A 15,970-nucleotide genomic window follows, 5' to 3' on the forward strand; every position below is an offset into this window, starting at 1 on the left:
TTTCAGCACTGCTCTGCATCTTCCTCTAGACCCTCTATTAGCATCAAGTTTTGGTGACCAATACCAACCCAACTCCCAAGAAAATAAAATCTTTAATCTGATCTATTTAATGCTCTCCAGGAAAGTCTCCAGATTTAAAGCACACAGAGCATATACTCTACCCTTTTAAAGAATTTTATAGTGCATTTCTTCTTCTTTTACAGTGCACTTCTTCTCCAGCAGTCAGTCTCAAACATCATGAGGAATCAGGCACATGTTTTATCTTTTGATGTCAGGTAGAAGACAGTCTGTTTCCACTGCTGGGGGATGGAAGCTAGAGTATGCAATGAAAAAAATCAAGTTCTCTGGTATATTCAAGCTCTATTTTTTTTTTTAATTAAAGTCTATTGAAAACCAGGCTCTATTGTTTTATTCAAATACCATGTTAGGAAATGAACAATACACAAGCAAACCATTGTACTAGGACATGTCACAAGCTTTTTATACAGATTCACAGTGATAAACAGATAAAAAGACATTGCTTTTGATCTATACCAGATACTTACGAAGAATACAAAGTACAGCTTTTTAATATTATACAGTCTCACCCAGAGGTGCTTCACCAGAAGTCTGGCACATAAACAACTTCTTTTTGAAAACAGAAGTTTCCAAAGTGTGACAAGGACTAAAATTGCTTCATCCAGACCACTGGGACAGAGTTGTTGGCACAGGCTCCTTTCAATGTCCATTCCCAGTTTCAGAGAGGATACGTGAGGGCTCTGTGTACTTTGCTGTCAGTAAATAGAAGAGAGCAGGGGCAGGCACCAAGGCAAGCAAAGGCAGGTCTTGCTCAAGCTTATCCAGTTTGGAAATGGAGATGATTCCATAGGCATGGAGTAACCAGTGGCTGAAGAGGACAACGAGCCTTTTCTTCCTCACGAGCAGATCCTTGAAAAACTTGCAAAATAAACACAACATCCTGTTAGCATTCAGCACCTGGAATTTAAGAGGTGTGACAGGTAGAGAACAAAAACCATGTGAAGCCTCCTGGGTTTGAGCCCTTCCAGCACACATCCAGTTTCTCAGTGCACCATCAGAGGGAATTCTCATATGAGATTCCTCCAGCCAAGAGGGGAAGGGATAAAGGAAGAGACTTAAATGTAAAATACACCACTGAGAAAAGGCAAGAGACAAAGTGGTCTCTGCTCATTCAAGTCTTTTTTACTCTTGAGTTTTAAAACAGGAAACATGTTTACCCACCTCCACTTCAGAAGCAGACATGTACACAGCCAGTGTAACCAAAGAGAGCACCAGGATGATGTATGGGAAGGCATAATCTAAAGGCAAACATGCATCATGTTATCAGGCAAGAAATGGTGCAGCTTATCTTTCAGCAAAGAGAGGTTTTCCACAGGTGTGAGGCAAACTGAGCTGCTCCAGCTGCCTCAGCATGGCACCACACATGCACAGCAGTGAGGGTCAGCCAAGCACAGCCCTTCAGCTACTCCCCATGAGATTTTCTGCTGTTTCTCAGTGGAGTTATTCAACACTTCCAGCATGAATTGAAAAAGGCACATAATGAGGAAAGTAGTCAGGCTGAGTGGAGATTTTGTGGCACCTCTCCAAATGTGACAAGAACGCTGGAAGCTAAACCAAAAATAGCCAATCTCCCCAAATTTACACTGAAATCCAACTCCAAAATCAGACAAACTCTGCCTTAGCAGAGAGTGGAACTAGCTCGCTCTGAAGTACTTTCCTCTCACACCCCCCCTCTTCCTTTCTTTTGGGAAATGGACAGTCTCTAACAGCACTGGCTGAGGCAAAGCAGTGTTGGTCAGGAGTTTGGTGAGGACAGAGCTCCTAACGAGCAACAACCTTTTCAGGAGAAACTCCTCAAAACAACCCTAAACAATATCCTTATTCCCAAAGCAAAAAGTGTCCCTTCCTTCTGTCCCTTAAGTCCTTTCTCAGTGTGCATTTATAGGTGTGTTGAGGAGTGTTTTTTAGGAGAGAACTCACAGAGGAGGCCTCCTCCCACGGCCTGCAGCACGGTGAGGATGGGGAAGAAGTAGAGGGCTGCATAAATGCTTTTAAATCGGTCAGACCTTCCCAAACCACAGGCAATCTTCTTCACCAGGAGAGGCCGAAGCAGCATCATCAGCACGAGACAGAAGGCGTAATAGATAAACACAATGGTGTACCTGGAGAAAAAAAAAGAAAAATTCCTTAAAATGTGCATTTTCTCATGGAGATTCAGGTCACAGCTAAGGAATTTGGGGTTAGTCAGTGAACTCTAAAGACTTTATAGGCAAAAGGTGTAAACACAGAATGATGGGATCACTTTTCCTAGGGGAAACAGTTATGATGTTTCCTTTCCAATAAAAGGAAAGCAAAAAGAAAAATAGAAGTTTTAAGCTTCACATAGTGACAGGATGAGAGGACATAGTCTCAAGCTGCACATGAGGAGGTTCAGGTTGGACATCAGGAGGAATTTCTTCACAGAAGGGGTGATCAGACACTGGAATGGGCTGTCCAGGGAGTTGATGGAGCTAACCATCCCTAGAGATGTTTAAGGAAAGACTGGAATTGGCACTCAGTGCCATGGTGGTTTTGGGTCATGGGTTGGACTCAATGCGCCCAGAGGTCTTTCCCAACTAAACTGATTGTGTGATAGCCTGGGCTAGGCCACTTTCTTTGATTACTCAGAAAGCCATTAAGTGTTGCTAAACCCATGTAAAACAGGTCAGTGCACAAAAGATTCCGGGGATTGATTGCCATTGATCCCAGCTCTACCTGAAGACCTTTGGCAGGAGGAGAGGCAGGGACGAAACAGAAACCCAAAGCGCAGGGGGAGGCAGGAACACAAACCCTTCACACTCACAGGGGGTACACAGCCTCGTGGGTGCAGTGCACCGTGGTGATGTAGTCGGGGCTGGGGTTGTAGAGCATGGTGTACCAGTCCGAGAGCTTCTTCACCCTGCAGGAGCGGATGTGCAGGGAGCCCGCGGGGTCGCTGAGCAGCAGCGTCACCACGGCGGCCGCGCTGCACTCCAGCAGAGCCGTCAGGTGCTGCAGCAGAGCGCTGGAGCTGCAGGACAACACACACACACACACTGTCACTGCCACTGCCAGGGAGGCAGCAAGGGCCAGCCTTGTCAAGCTTCTAAAGGAGGGGGAATGATGCCTTAAGTTTTAACTTTCACGATTTTCAGGTTCTGTGCTGCCTAGGGGTGCAGTTCTGAGTCTCACATTAAGCGCTAGCAATCTCTCTTCACAGAGCAGGGAGACAAAACAAATCCTTTTCCTGCTCAAGATCAAGGACGACTGTTACAACTTTCAGGCCCAAAAGCACAAACAACGGTGGACTGAAGGGAGGAACAAGAAGGATGAGACCCCACAACCCAAAGCTGCAATTGGACAATTAAACCCCAATATGCAAATGGACCAAAATTTAGAAAAGTGTGAGACCTCGTGACCGGTCAGCCATTTTGTCACCATTTCAAATCCACCTTGGGTGTAGCCCTGGTCAGGCTCTTGTCCTGCCCAAGGTGTACCCTTAAAAGCCCTTCAATAAATATCTGCTTTATTCTCTAGCTCTGTCCAGTCTCTGTTCCAGGTCAGCCTTCCCAAGGCATCACCAGCTCCTGGCAAATCCCAATACCCATTGGAAAGAGGGGGCCTGGGCAGGGCAGAGCCCTCTGCAGAGTTAAAATCCTCTCAGTGGGGAAACTCTTTGACAATCTCAGATGATTTAGTGTGTAAAAGGAAAGAGCAGTGAGGGTAACACACCACACATCTCAGAAGGGGTGACATTGCCACATGTGATCTAAGCAGAATTTCCAAAGCTGCAAGTCCTCATTGAAGATGGTAAATATTCACATGTTAAACATTCCCAGCCCCCTATCTTTTCATAGAATCAGAGAATGATTTGGGTTAGAAGGGACTTTTAAGACTATGCAGTTCCAACCCCTGCCATAGACATGGACAGTTCAGTGCACTCCAGAGCCATTACTTCTTATAAAACTCCAGTCTAACACCTAATGGCCACATGCAGCTGTGGATTTAAACCTCTTTTTTACAGAACTTCTCTGATGTAAAGGCCACAGCAGCTCTGCTATCAAGACCCAAACCCAGAATACGTACTCCTAAAGAGAAAACTCAAACCCATCCTCTCTCTGCACTTGTGCAGCCCTGCTGACACTGACCCAGCAGAGAGGGGATGATACAAACTGCTCCTTCTGTCTGCTGGGAAACCAAACCCAGCCCAAAGTGCCAGGTGGGCTGTGCACAGCCACATTAAAGAGGTACAGACCATGCCCTGAGGGCAGTGACTGGAAAGGGTGCCCTGCAGGACACCTACATTTGTAAATAAACCCTCCTACAGCTGCTCTAAACTTCTGTGCAACATCAGCTCAGTCAACAGCAAGGATGGATGGGGCTCTGAGCAACCTGGTCCGCTGGAAGGTGTCCCTGCCCAAGAGAGAGAATTGGAACTGGATGATCTTTAAGGTTTCCCCCAACCCAAAGCAGTTATGACTCTAAGAACTGCTGGACAGTTCAGTTCAGCATCTCAGACTGGACAGAAGATTTCCAACTTTAAACAACTCATCTGGAGAAAGGGTACACAAACCTCTTCTTCCCAGAATACCACTCAATGAAGAACCAGTGCAAAACCAGGGGCAGCATGGCCATGAAGCCGAGGTACAGCCAGTCATAGCGGTCTGGAGAGCCCACACACTCCCGGCAGATCTTGTTGTCATCGGTTCTTTGGCCTCTAGGACACACCTACAGAAAGCAGAGCTTGTGTTTAGAACCCACTGACAACAGCAGATCACTGCAGTCAATGGAAAAACAGCTTGAAACAGCACGGGGCAAGACACAGACCAGCTTTTTAAAGAGATGAAACAATAACCCAAATAATTTCTCAACCCACACTTGCTCTCTCTGGCTCTTCTTTTATAATATACACAAGGGTGAAGCACGATTAAAAGCCTTCATGCAAGCCTCCATTCTCCTCTCCTGCTGTCACACCACTCCCTTTCATCTCAGCTCCCTCACCAGGCTGCTCACAACCACTGTCACCCAGTTTCTTGCTTCACTGTCATCCCACCTTCCCTGGATCTCGCTCTCCCTTAGCACTCCAATAAAACCGGCGTGCACAGCGACTTATTTCAGCACAGCTCTCCACGCCATCCCGTTCCGTTCCAGCTCTTCCAGCCCTTCCAGTCGGCTCGGGTTCAGCACCGAGCCTCCAGCAGCTCCTCCGGGAAGCGTGTCCGGGGGCAGCTCCTGTTCTCGGCCCCCGCAGCCCCGTCAGCCCGACCCGCGGGGCTGGGCTGGGGCCCCGCCTGAGCCCCCCCGCCCCGGGCCGAGCCCCGTACTCACCCCGCAGTCCCCGTAGGTCTCCACGGAGCCGTTCACCGACAGCACGGTCCTGCCGCAGTACAGCCCGAGGCAGGCGGGCTGGATGTCCACAGCTGCGGGGAGAGCGCGGGTCGCGTTACCGGGAGAGGCACCGAACGCCAGTCCCGGGCCGCTCCAGCCGCTGACAACACCCTCAACCCCATCCACACCCCCACGTTCATTCCCAGCCCCGTCCCGGTACCCCATCCCGGCCCGTCCTACCGGCGCGGAACATCGCGGTAACCCAGCAACCGCGGCCCCGGTACTTCCGCTGCGGCACTTCCGCTTCCGCCGCGGGTCGGCTCCACCCGGGAACGCGGGCGCGGCAACACGCAGGGGCGGGGCCGAGGGGCGGGCCCTAGGATGGGGCGTGGTTACCTCCGTGGGCGCGGTCGTGAGAGGGATTTTAATTGGGTGAGCGTGACGTGGGCGTGGCTGCAGGGTGGGGAAGGCCGAACGGGGCGTGGTCTGTCCTTTGTGGGCGTGTCTTCTGGTGGCCGGCGGTGCCGCCCCGGCCGCGCTGCCGCGATGGCGACGCACGGCGGCGGTGACGGCGGCGGAGCGGGACGGGCGCTGCCGCCGCACTCGCCCTCGGGCGCGGTGCTGCAGACGGTGGAGATGCACACGGGCGGCGAGCCGCTGCGCATCATCCCGCGGCTGGAGGCGGCGGAGCGGGCGGCGGCGGCGGGGCTGTCGCTGCTGTCGCTGCGGCGGGAGGTGGCGGCCGGGCAGGACCACGTGCGGCGGGCGCTGATGCACGAACCGCGCGGCCACGCCGGCATGTACGGGGCCGTGGTGGTGCGCGGCGGGGCGGCCGCCGAGGGCGCGCACCTGGCCGTGCTGTTCCTGCACTGCGCCGGCTACAGCGCCATGTGCGGCCACGCCGTGCTGGCCCTCGGCCGCTTCGCCCTCGACTACGGGCTGGTGCCCGCGCCCACCCGGCCCGAGACCGCCGTCCGCCTGCGCTGCCCCTGCGGGCCCGTCACCGCCTTCGTGCCCTGGGACGGGCACCGCAGCGGCAACCCCGTGCGCTTCCACAGCGTGCCCGCCTTCGCTGCCGCCACCGGTGCGTTTGGTGGGGAGGTTGGTGGTGGCCGTGCCGGCGTTGGGGGCTGGTGGCCTGGCTGAGGGGCCGCTGGGGATTATCTCCCTAGTTCCGCTGTTCTGCAGAGGTCATCAGGGATGCTGTAAGGTGCCACAAGAGTACTCAGGTTATCGTCCCCATCCACTGCCCTCGAATGCAGCTGGGTTCCTTCACTCTGTATGCAAGCCCATGGCTCAGCACGGTTTTGCCTCCTCACCTTCTTCCCTTTCTCTGCTCAGACTTGGCCATTGATGTCCCCGGCCATGGGAAGGTGGTGGTTGACATTGGCTACGGTGGCACTTTCTATGCCTTCCTCAGCGCCGAGCAGCTGGGCCTTGATGTGTGCTCTTCAAAGACCAGAGACCTTGTCAGTGCAGCGAGTGCAGTGACAGAAGCCGTGAAGAAGCAGGTATGGATGAGCACTGTGGTATCCCAGCATGTTCCCTTTGGGGTGACTGCACCAGACTGAGATGCTCTGGTTGGTGGGAGAGTCCCATCCTCCCGGCCCCATGTTGAATTTCAGTCCTTACAAGGATGTAATAAGGAGCCGTCCTGCTTCTGTCTCTGTTACCTTTGAAGCAGAAGTGGAAAGGCAGCAATGTGGCCTTGTCCCCTTTGGTCTCTCACAGAAGCTGCACTGCACACATTGCAGCTGTTGTGTGCATTTGTGACCCTCTCTGTGCTGTTCCCAGTTCAAGCTTCATCACCCTGAGAGTGAAGACCTGGCTTTCCTCTACGGCACCATACTGACAGATGGGAAGGATGCCTTTAGTGAGGAGCCCACCACCAACATCTGTGTGTTTGGAGATGAACAGGTACAGAAGAAGGCTCTTCTCAGGCACAAGAGGCACCACAATTGTCCCTTTGTCCCTTAGATTCACTGCAAAGAAGAGAGACTGTTCTGATTCTTAGTTTGGGCAGTGATTGCTTGTGCTGCTGTCATGTCTCTGGAGAGCAGTGTCGATGCACACGTTCTGGTTTTGCTCCTAATAGCAGAAATACTTCTGCACACCTTAGATGGTGTGCATTTTAAAAAGGTTCATACCCAAAACCTGTTGATTGGAATTTTCCAGGAGTTCAGGGGCTGAGACAGGATCTCAGCATAGTACATGTCCCTAAAGTCCTAATCCAGGGAACATCTGCTGGAGATTAACAACAGGAGAGAAATGAGGTGTTAAAATTCTGTTCTTGTCTGCAGTGCATAAATGGCAGGGGAAGTTTTGGTTGGACTTCCCAGCAGAGAGGAGTGTGGAGCACTGGGACAAGTCACCTCAGAAGATGGCCAACACTGTGTTTTTGGAGATTTTAAAAACCAGGCTGGCCAGGAGCCAAGCCGTAAGGAGAACCAGTCTTGCCTTGAGGTGTGAGAATGGGGCAGGTGGCCTCAGCTCCTCTCAGTCCTTTTGAGATGATATGGGGAAGATTTCAAGTAAATAAATACTGAATAGCCTCAGTCTTTATTACATCATGCATCCCTAACTGCGCCAAAGCCAATCACAGTCCAGAAGTACCCCAAACCTGCTTCTTTTTCCTTCTCAGTTGTGATGTATCTGGATTCTCTACAAAACCCTGGGTTGGAGGGGTTTCCCCCGAGCGCAGTGTAAAGGTGGCAGAGAGAACTGAGGGGAGCAATCTCATTTTGTATTAAACCCCAAAATCTAGAGCTGGTTCATCTCTTCTGCTGCAGGTTGACCGAAGTCCGACAGGTTCGGGGGTGACAGCTCGCATTGCCTTGCAGTACCACAAGGGACTCATCCAGCTGGACCAGACCAGAACCTTCCGGAGCAGCACCACGGGCTCCTTGTTCACTGGGAAGGCAGTGAAGGCAAGTGGCTTGTGCTGGACTTCCCCTCTGTCTCAAGGGCTGCTGGAAATGTGCTCAGTGGGGAAGCAGAAAAGCCTTTCTGTGCCTGGGGAAGGGTGCAGGGAAGGAGGGAGGTGCCTGGCGGTCTTGCCCTCCCACAAAGCTGGCACTTCAAGGATTTTAGGACCTTGTGTTGCGTGGCCACTGCAACTGCACACTTTGGGATGTACCAGGGCAGGGCAGAGCATTCGGGGAGGGGTGTCTGCATTAATGCCAGGTAATGCTGGAATTCTGTGGGGTTGGGAGAGTGGAGAACCTTCTGTTGCCTCTATCCTCATCCCAATCCCTCTGCAGGAAACCAAGTTTGGGGACTACAAGGCTGTCATTGTGGAAGTCTCAGGAGAAGCCTTTTACACTGGCACAGCCACCTTCACTGTTGAAGAGGAGGACCCACTGAAACACGGCTTCTTCTTCAAGTGACCTGAGCCATGGGTGGTGACAAAGTCACAAAGCCTTAAATTCTTGCCCATGAATTTCCCCTTTGCTTCTCCACACGTTGCAACAGGAAGAGCCTTGGGTGGTGTGACAGCATTTGTCACATTTCAGGATAACAGGCTCATTGCCCTGTTGTGATTAGCATATTGGGTGCACTGTGATTAGCATATACAAGCTGCTCTGAGAAGCTGTAGTGTTTTTTTTTTCTTTTTCTTCCCAATAATCCACAGAAAACGGAGCTGATCTTGGAGCGCTGCCTTCAAATTTATGTGCCTTCTCTATGTCTGCAAATTATGAATTTCAAAGTTAGATTTCTATTAAATGCCAGCTGAAAACACTGTCATTTTCCTTGTTTTCACTCCTTGAGCTCATTTGCTGGATTCTGCTGAGTATGTCATGACTCTGGGTTTGAATTGCTTGCTCTTGTTGTCTCTTGCTGAGCCAGCTGTGCTGCTCTGTCTCATGCCTGAGCTTCCCTGCTCAGCCTGTCCAGACAACCCCTTCCTCACTCATTTCTCCCACCCCAGGGCTGGATGCAGGCATTTGATCAGAATTTCCTATATTCCTGTCGAGTGTCCATGCTGTGCTGCTTCCCTGAGCCTTCCTCTCTTGCTTATCTTGGACTACTGGCTGCAAATACCCTGTGGTTAACTTTCAACAGGAGCAGCTGTGTTTGAAGGTCTGAGCCATTACGACCTTTGACTGCTAATTATTTACTGATTTTGTCCCAGTCCAGGGACAGCTTGTGCACGGAGTGCAGTCAGTGCTAGATTTGCCAAAGTCCCTCCAGGGAAAAATCAAGCATTTGCAGTGGCAGGAGCAGAGCTTCAGACCTCTGGTGGCCTGTCACTTCCACTGTGTCTCTGGACAAAATGGTGCTTGTTAAGTGAAGATACTCATGGAGGGAACTGGCACTTGTTAAAATGAGACATGAAAATGAGAATGATCATCTCACAGAAGCTCATGCAGCAGAAGGGAGAAAGTCATACTGGTGAACTTAGATAACGCTGGCACAGAAAATCCTGGGAGGGATTTCTTCTGTCAGCTTGAAAATAACTGTAACAGGAGGAAATAAAACTCCCCTGATTTATGCAACTGCTGTGTTGCCAGTAGAGGTTTTTAGGGTAGTGTCTGGGGCTCTTGCTCCCAGATTTCCTGTAAGCCCCTTGTAAGTCCCATACAGCCTCTGGTCCAGAACAAGAGGTGACACACACATCCTCTGTGCTTGCAGGGGCACACTCTTCCATGTGTTTTCATCTGGGCATCTCCCTCCTGATCAGCCCCCCAGCCTGGCTCCTGGGAAGGAGCTGGGACAGCAAGTCACAAAGCCCAGCACAGGATGTTTTGAGGTTCTTCAGGCACTAATTGGGATGCATCCTTCATTACTTATTCTCTACCCCCATCCCCAAGAAAATTTTTCAGGTAGGGGCAGGCAGCTGTAGCATGGATGAGAGTGGGGGAAAGGGTCCTGCTGCCCATGTGGGAGTCCTGATCCCTCAATCCTACAACTGATCCTTCAAGCCCCAGCTGGGGTCCCGGGCTCCACCTGAGTGTCTGGGGGTAGCTGGTCCTTCGTGATGGGGAGAGGGGCTGCCAGGGGAGCACATCTGTGGGGACCCATCGCCGACTCCGGGATGGGGATGATGCCGTTGTGGGGATGATGCCGGTGTGGGGATGATGCCGGTGTGGGGCGCGGTCCCCCGGCCCCACTGCTCGTCTGCAGGGGCTCCGCTCCGCCGCCCCCGGGTTCGGCCGGGCCGGGCCGGGCCGGTTCCCCGGGCAACGGCGGCCGAGCGACGTCAGCAGCCGGGGGGGGCCGGGAGCGGCGGGGCTCCGCAGCCGCGCCGGGGCCGGGCCATGAGGCTGCGCATGGAGCCGGCGGCGGCCGTGCCGGGAAACCTCTCCCGCGGCGGCGGCGGCGGCGGCGGCAACGAGAGCGGCGGGGCGGCGGCGGCGGCCGTGGGCGCGGCGGGGTGGTCGGCGGCGGCGCTGGCCTCGCAAGCGGCCGCGCTGCTGCTCATCTTCGCCCTCTCGGCGCTGGGCAACGGGGCGGTGGTGCTGGTGATCGCCCGGCACCGGCAGCTCCGCACGGTCACCAACGCCTTCGTGCTGTCGCTGTCGCTGTCGGAGCTGCTGGGCGCCCTGCTCTGCCTGCCGCTGGCCTTCCTCAGCCTGCTCAGCCGCCCGCCCGGCGCTTGGCTCTTCGGGCAGCGCCTGTGCCTGGCCAGCGCCGCCCTGCACGCCGGGCTGGGCATCGCCGCCACGCTCACCATGGCCCTGCTCTCCTTCGACCGCTACTGTGCCATCGTCCGCCAGCCCCGGCACAAGATGGGCCGGCGCCGCGCCGCGCAGCTGCTGGCCGCGGTCTGGCTGGCCGCCCTGGCGCTGGCCGGGCCCTGGTACGGGCTGGCGGGCGAGGGGCGTCGCGAAGCCCGTCCCGGCGCCTACCGCTGCGTCTACGTGCTGCCCTGGGGCTCCTCGCGGCTCGGGCCGCCCTACGGCGCCGCCCTGATCGTGCTCTGCTACCTCCTGCCCTTCGCCGTCATGTGCTTCTGCCACTTCAACATCTGCCGGGCGGTGCGGCTGGCCGAGAGCCGCGTGCGGCCGCTCACCACCTACGGGCACCTGCTGCGCGCCTACGGGGAGATGCGCACGGCCACCACCGTGCTCATCATGATCGTCTCCATCATCTGCTGCTGGGGGCCCTACTGCATCCTGGGGCTGGCCGCCGCCGCGGGCCGCCTGCCCTTCTCGCCCACCATGGACGCCGTGGCCAGCGGGATGGCCTGGGCCAACGGCGCCATCAACCCCCTCATCTACGCCGCCCGAAACCCCAACATCTCGGTGCTGCTGCGGCGCAGCCGGGAGGGCGGCTACAGGACTAGGAACAACATGGTGGCCTACCTGTCGGTGCCGGGCCGCCAGCCCGAGCCCCGGAGCCGGGCCGAGCGTGTCCGGGAACGCTACATCAATCGGCACGGCGGCGCCCCGGGCAGCGCCCTGTCCTCCTCCAGCCCGGCCAGCGGCGGAGAGGTGGCCATGTGGGCCTGCAAGACTCCGGCCGTGCTCTTCTGTCGGGATGGGCAGCCAGACACCATCTCTGAGGCCACCCTGAAGGCCAAAGCTGGCACCATCGACACCAGCCTGTGAAGAGGGCTGGGATGGAGGCGTCTCTCCCCGGGGCTGTCTCCCTGAAGAAAGTCCTGGAGCCCTTTGTAGCCAGATCACCAGGACACTATGATGGGACCGTGTTTCTTCTTCAGTGTGAGCTCTGCTTTGGTGGCCCAGTCTGCCAGCAGCAAGAGCTCCCCAGGGAGGGGAAATCCCCCTTCCTTTTCAGCAGGCTTGATGCATCAGTGACAGCCACCGAGCCCAGCCAAGGCAAGAGCTCAGCTGCAGGAACAGGACAGTGTTTGCTCCAGACCTGCAGGAAGTGCCACTGTGAAGCCCAGAGGCTGACACACCAAAGCTGACTGAATGTCTGTGTGAGCTGTTTGTTAAGTGCCAAAAAAAGCAATTGAAAGCTGAGCACCGGCAGCTGGAAGCCACTCTGAAACCACACTGTGAAAACCGCGTTATGGCAGGAGAATGTTGCTTTTACCCGTTACATGTGGAAGTGCCAGCCGCCATAAAGTCACGGGCTGTAGGACAGGCTGAAAAAGTGCTCTATTTATTTATTTTTTATTTAAATGCTGAAGCATAACATGAGAAATAATTGTAAAAGGGAAGATTTATAATACTGGGAGGGAAGGAAAGGAAGGTCATACCTCAGGTGTCAGAATTTCAGCAGCCTTTTCTCTTTTTTTGCAGGTACAGTCAACTTAAAATGCCATGAATATGAGAAACTTGAGTTCCTCAGACAGACTGAAAAGGGTGTGGGCGTAATCTGTGGTGTGCACAAGATGTGTGTTTTCTTTTTGAGCTCATCCAAAGTGTCTCACATCTCCAAGGGTTTTACCGTAATTAGAGGAGCTATGTGAGAGAAGTGTCTGAAAGGAGAGGTAAAGCAATACCACGTGCTCCCTGTGTGCTCTGCAGCGTGTGAAAATGTGTATGTACATAGAACAGTTATTGTTATATTGATGGCAGCAATCCATTGGAATACAATATTTAAAAACCAGCCGTTTGCTGTTGAAAAAAAAAAAGGAAAATAACACCATGAAAGAGCAATGGCACAGCATAAATTCAAATGAATTTATCAGCGTAATCTTTTTGTTCAAGGGCCCAAAGCCTTAAATTAGTATTTTGAATCAGAAATTAAGATTTGACCTTCATTTGTCTTTGCCAGAGTTAAGTGTGAGACAGTATTTTTCCTTGTACAGGCTTTAAAAATAGTGTTTCGGTTTTACCTGATTTTTCAGCTGTTTGTGATGCAAGTGAACACAGTATCATTATTTTGTAAGCGAGACAAGAAATAAATTGTCTTTTATGCAGGAAATGAAAGTGTCTCAGCCTGGCATCATTCTCAGGCCAGCCTTGGGAAGGGAACTCCTGTAAAAAAATTGCCAGATGAATGATAGCAGAGACACCTAAATGTTTGTGAAATTTTAATGCAGCTGGTTTCCATGCTGTCAGCATTACTGTAGCTTCCTTCTCTGATGCTCCTGAAGCCCATGAGAAAGAGATCTGACCCTTGACTACTCAGCGCTGCTAATTTGCCCTGCAGCTACTGGATTTTGCAGGTTGAGCAGTGTTTTCTTGCTGTTTCAGAAAGAGGCTGTGCAGAAAGCCCACAGCTCTTCCCAGGTGCTGTTTGGCAGCGAGTGAACACTGGTAGCTTGTTGGAAGGGCAGGACAGGAATTCCTGGCACACCTGCCCTTCCACAGCAATCCGTGGCTAAGTGTAAACGGAAAAAAGGGGTGGTTGTGAATGATGAGATTAGATTTAACTCTTACCTGGGTAGCTGCAGGTGGTAACAAGGAGATTGGTGGGGGTTAGTTGATAATTGGTTCCAGTCACCTTCCCTGTCCCTTCTGTCCCCACCACCCCAGCTGACTCAGGGACTGAACAACTGATTCCCTCTTTTTCACACTAGTTTCCTTTTCTGCTGGTTTGATGTCCTGACCAGTGTACCACAAGCCAGGGGAGCATCTCTTTGGCAGTCAGTTATGGCAAAGGAAGGACTGGGGATATCAGGACTGAGGGAGCTGCACGGGGAGTGGAAGTAACACAGCTTTCTAGGAAAGTGGTAGTGAAACTGCTATAACACAGGTTTCAACGTGTTTTTAACAAGCTCAGGCTGGTGCGTGTTAGTCTTGCATGTGAGGAATTGAACAAGGGCAGCTGGATGTGGTCTTGGAGGCATCCCAGGTTGGCCCATTTCTGTGAAAAGCTAACTTGGGCTGTAACAAGGGGAGATTCTTGACCTGATCCTTTTTGACATGGACCTGCTGCAGCTCCAGTAGAGAGCCAGCTTGTGTTTTAAAGCTGTGCCTGGCCTGTGCTCCTCATAATCACAGAATCACAGCATCATTTCAGTTGAAAAAAGCCTCTTGGGTCACCAAGTCCCAGCACTGCCAAATCTACCATAGCCCATGTCCCTAAGTGCCACATCTACGCGTCTCAAATGCCTCCAGGGCACTGTGATTTTACCACTTCCTTGGGCAGCCTTTTCCAGTGTTTGGCAGCATTTTCCGTGAAGATATTTCCCCTAATATCAAATTTAAACCTCTTCTGGTGAGACTTAAGGCATTTTCATCTGGTCCTGTTACTTGTTACCTGGGGGAAGAGACCAACCCCACCTGACTACAGCCTCCCTTCAGGTAGTTGTAGAGAGGTCCCTTCCAAACCTCCTTTTTTCCTGGCTAAACACTCCCTCAGCCACTCCTCATATCATAGCACTGTTGAACAAGTGAGGTACACAGGTCTCTACATCCACATTTTTGAAAGTATGTTTTAAAAACGACAACCAAATGGTCTTAAATAAACCACAAACAGCAGCAAGAGACACACACACAAACCATGCCAAAGGCTGCAGGCTGCCTGCCAAAACTGTGCTTGGAATGCTGCTGTGTCCCAGCTCTGCTGAAGGCTGCTGCCTCTCACCCAGCACCACTGAGTGTGTGAGAAGGTCTGTCCCTGCACCTCACAATGGCTCCATGTGTTCATCTGGGAGAAAGAAACCAGTCGATTAAGCCGCTGTTCTACTCTAGCTCTGAAAACTCTGCCCGTGGTTGCAGCTGCTTGTTCTTGGGTGAGAAGACGTCGCAGCAGGTGGCTCCTGGCCAAGACACTATGGGATGTCACCCCCACATCTCCCACATTCCCATGCTGGTGTCACCCCACTTAGAGATCCCCTTTCTTTGGGCTGAAAAACTCAGAAGGTAGGAAGACACCGATGTTTTGGACACTACAAAACTGGCTGTGAGGCTCCAACCTTCCAGCCTCTTTCCTTTTTCCTCCCTTGAGACAAACCTGGACATAGCAAATTGCACAAATCTTATTTGCTCAAAGATATTGGGACATATTTTAGCACACCAAAAATCATGTGGATTATTCTGTGCAGGATACTCAGCATAAGAGAAAGAGGAGTGCAAGTGATTTGAAGGCCAGTGCAGCCCTGAGTACTGTAGACAACTCAATCAAAGACAAATTAAAAATGAGTCTTCAGGCTCTTTAGTCTCTTGTTGACTTTCCAGCATATTTAAACCCTCAGTTTAAGAGTACCTTACTATTTGGCAATGGTGGCATGCCACTGACTGAACTAATGCATTATGTCTTAGAAGAAAAACATTAAGTCTTGATGAATGACAAGCATTTTAGAACGTACTGCTCCCAACTGCATGCAGTGGTAGTTTTCCTGCTGATTTAATCATCAGGTTCATTCAAGTAGTTATTTTCCACTCCCTTCCCAATCTGTAGATGAAGCCTCCGTTCAAAGCAAATGCTGCGTGCATAACTTATGAACTGTGAACAATTAGCAGTCCAATTAGCAGTATTTATAAGTGACAGCCAGATGGGCTGCAATAGCTGCCGTCAATCACCAGAACTGGGAGAGCCCAGGAGTACGGAATACCTCGTTGCTGCCTCTCTTTCAGCACTGGTGTTGATTCCTGTATCCAGCAGATGCCAGCAGAGATCCAAGCAGCCAGCACAGCTGTCCCGGTCGCGATCCTGAGAAAATCCTCTTTCTGTTAATGGGATCAACCACTGCCCTCAGAGCTGCTGCTGCTGCTTCCCAAATATGAGCACTCAGGGTAGGGGT

General features: G+C 52.4%; 3 protein-coding genes across 3 annotated transcripts; 2 read left to right on the plus strand and 1 right to left on the minus strand.

Moving 5' to 3' along the window:
- Window positions 1-335: 335 nt before the first annotated feature.
- On the minus strand, window positions 336-5,672 carry JKAMP (JNK1/MAPK8 associated membrane protein). Its single transcript, XM_066186945.1, has 7 exons — window positions 5,605-5,672; window positions 5,365-5,456; window positions 4,610-4,764; window positions 2,861-3,067; window positions 1,999-2,180; window positions 1,240-1,316; window positions 336-936 (listed from the first exon to the last, which is right to left on the minus strand). The coding sequence occupies exons 1-7, from the start codon at window positions 5,615-5,617 to the stop codon at window positions 718-720; spliced, it is 945 nt and encodes a 314-aa protein (XP_066043042.1). The 5' UTR covers window positions 5,618-5,672; the 3' UTR covers window positions 336-717.
- Window positions 5,673-5,875: 203 nt separating this feature from the next.
- On the plus strand, window positions 5,876-9,103 carry L3HYPDH (trans-L-3-hydroxyproline dehydratase). The gene is made up of 5 exons (XM_066186946.1): window positions 5,876-6,448; window positions 6,706-6,875; window positions 7,159-7,281; window positions 8,154-8,291; window positions 8,625-9,103. Exons 1-5 carry the CDS (start codon window positions 5,911-5,913, stop codon window positions 8,748-8,750), a joined length of 1,095 nt encoding a protein of 364 aa, XP_066043043.1. The 5' UTR covers window positions 5,876-5,910; the 3' UTR covers window positions 8,751-9,103.
- A 1,519-nt stretch (window positions 9,104-10,622) lies between these two features.
- Window positions 10,623-13,197, plus strand: GPR135 (G protein-coupled receptor 135). Its single transcript, XM_066186948.1, has 2 exons — window positions 10,623-12,426; window positions 12,576-13,197. Exon 1 carries the CDS (start codon window positions 10,623-10,625, stop codon window positions 11,913-11,915), a length of 1,293 nt encoding a protein of 430 aa, XP_066043045.1. The 3' UTR covers window positions 11,916-12,426; window positions 12,576-13,197.
- Window positions 13,198-15,970: the final 2,773 nt, after the last annotated feature.

Source organism: Chamaea fasciata, unplaced genomic scaffold (genome assembly GCF_029207755.1).
Source record: "Chamaea fasciata isolate MVZ Bird 193981 ecotype frontalis unplaced genomic scaffold, bChaFas1.0.hap1 SCAF_7, whole genome shotgun sequence".
NCBI lineage: Eukaryota > Metazoa > Chordata > Aves > Passeriformes > Sylviidae > Chamaea > Chamaea fasciata.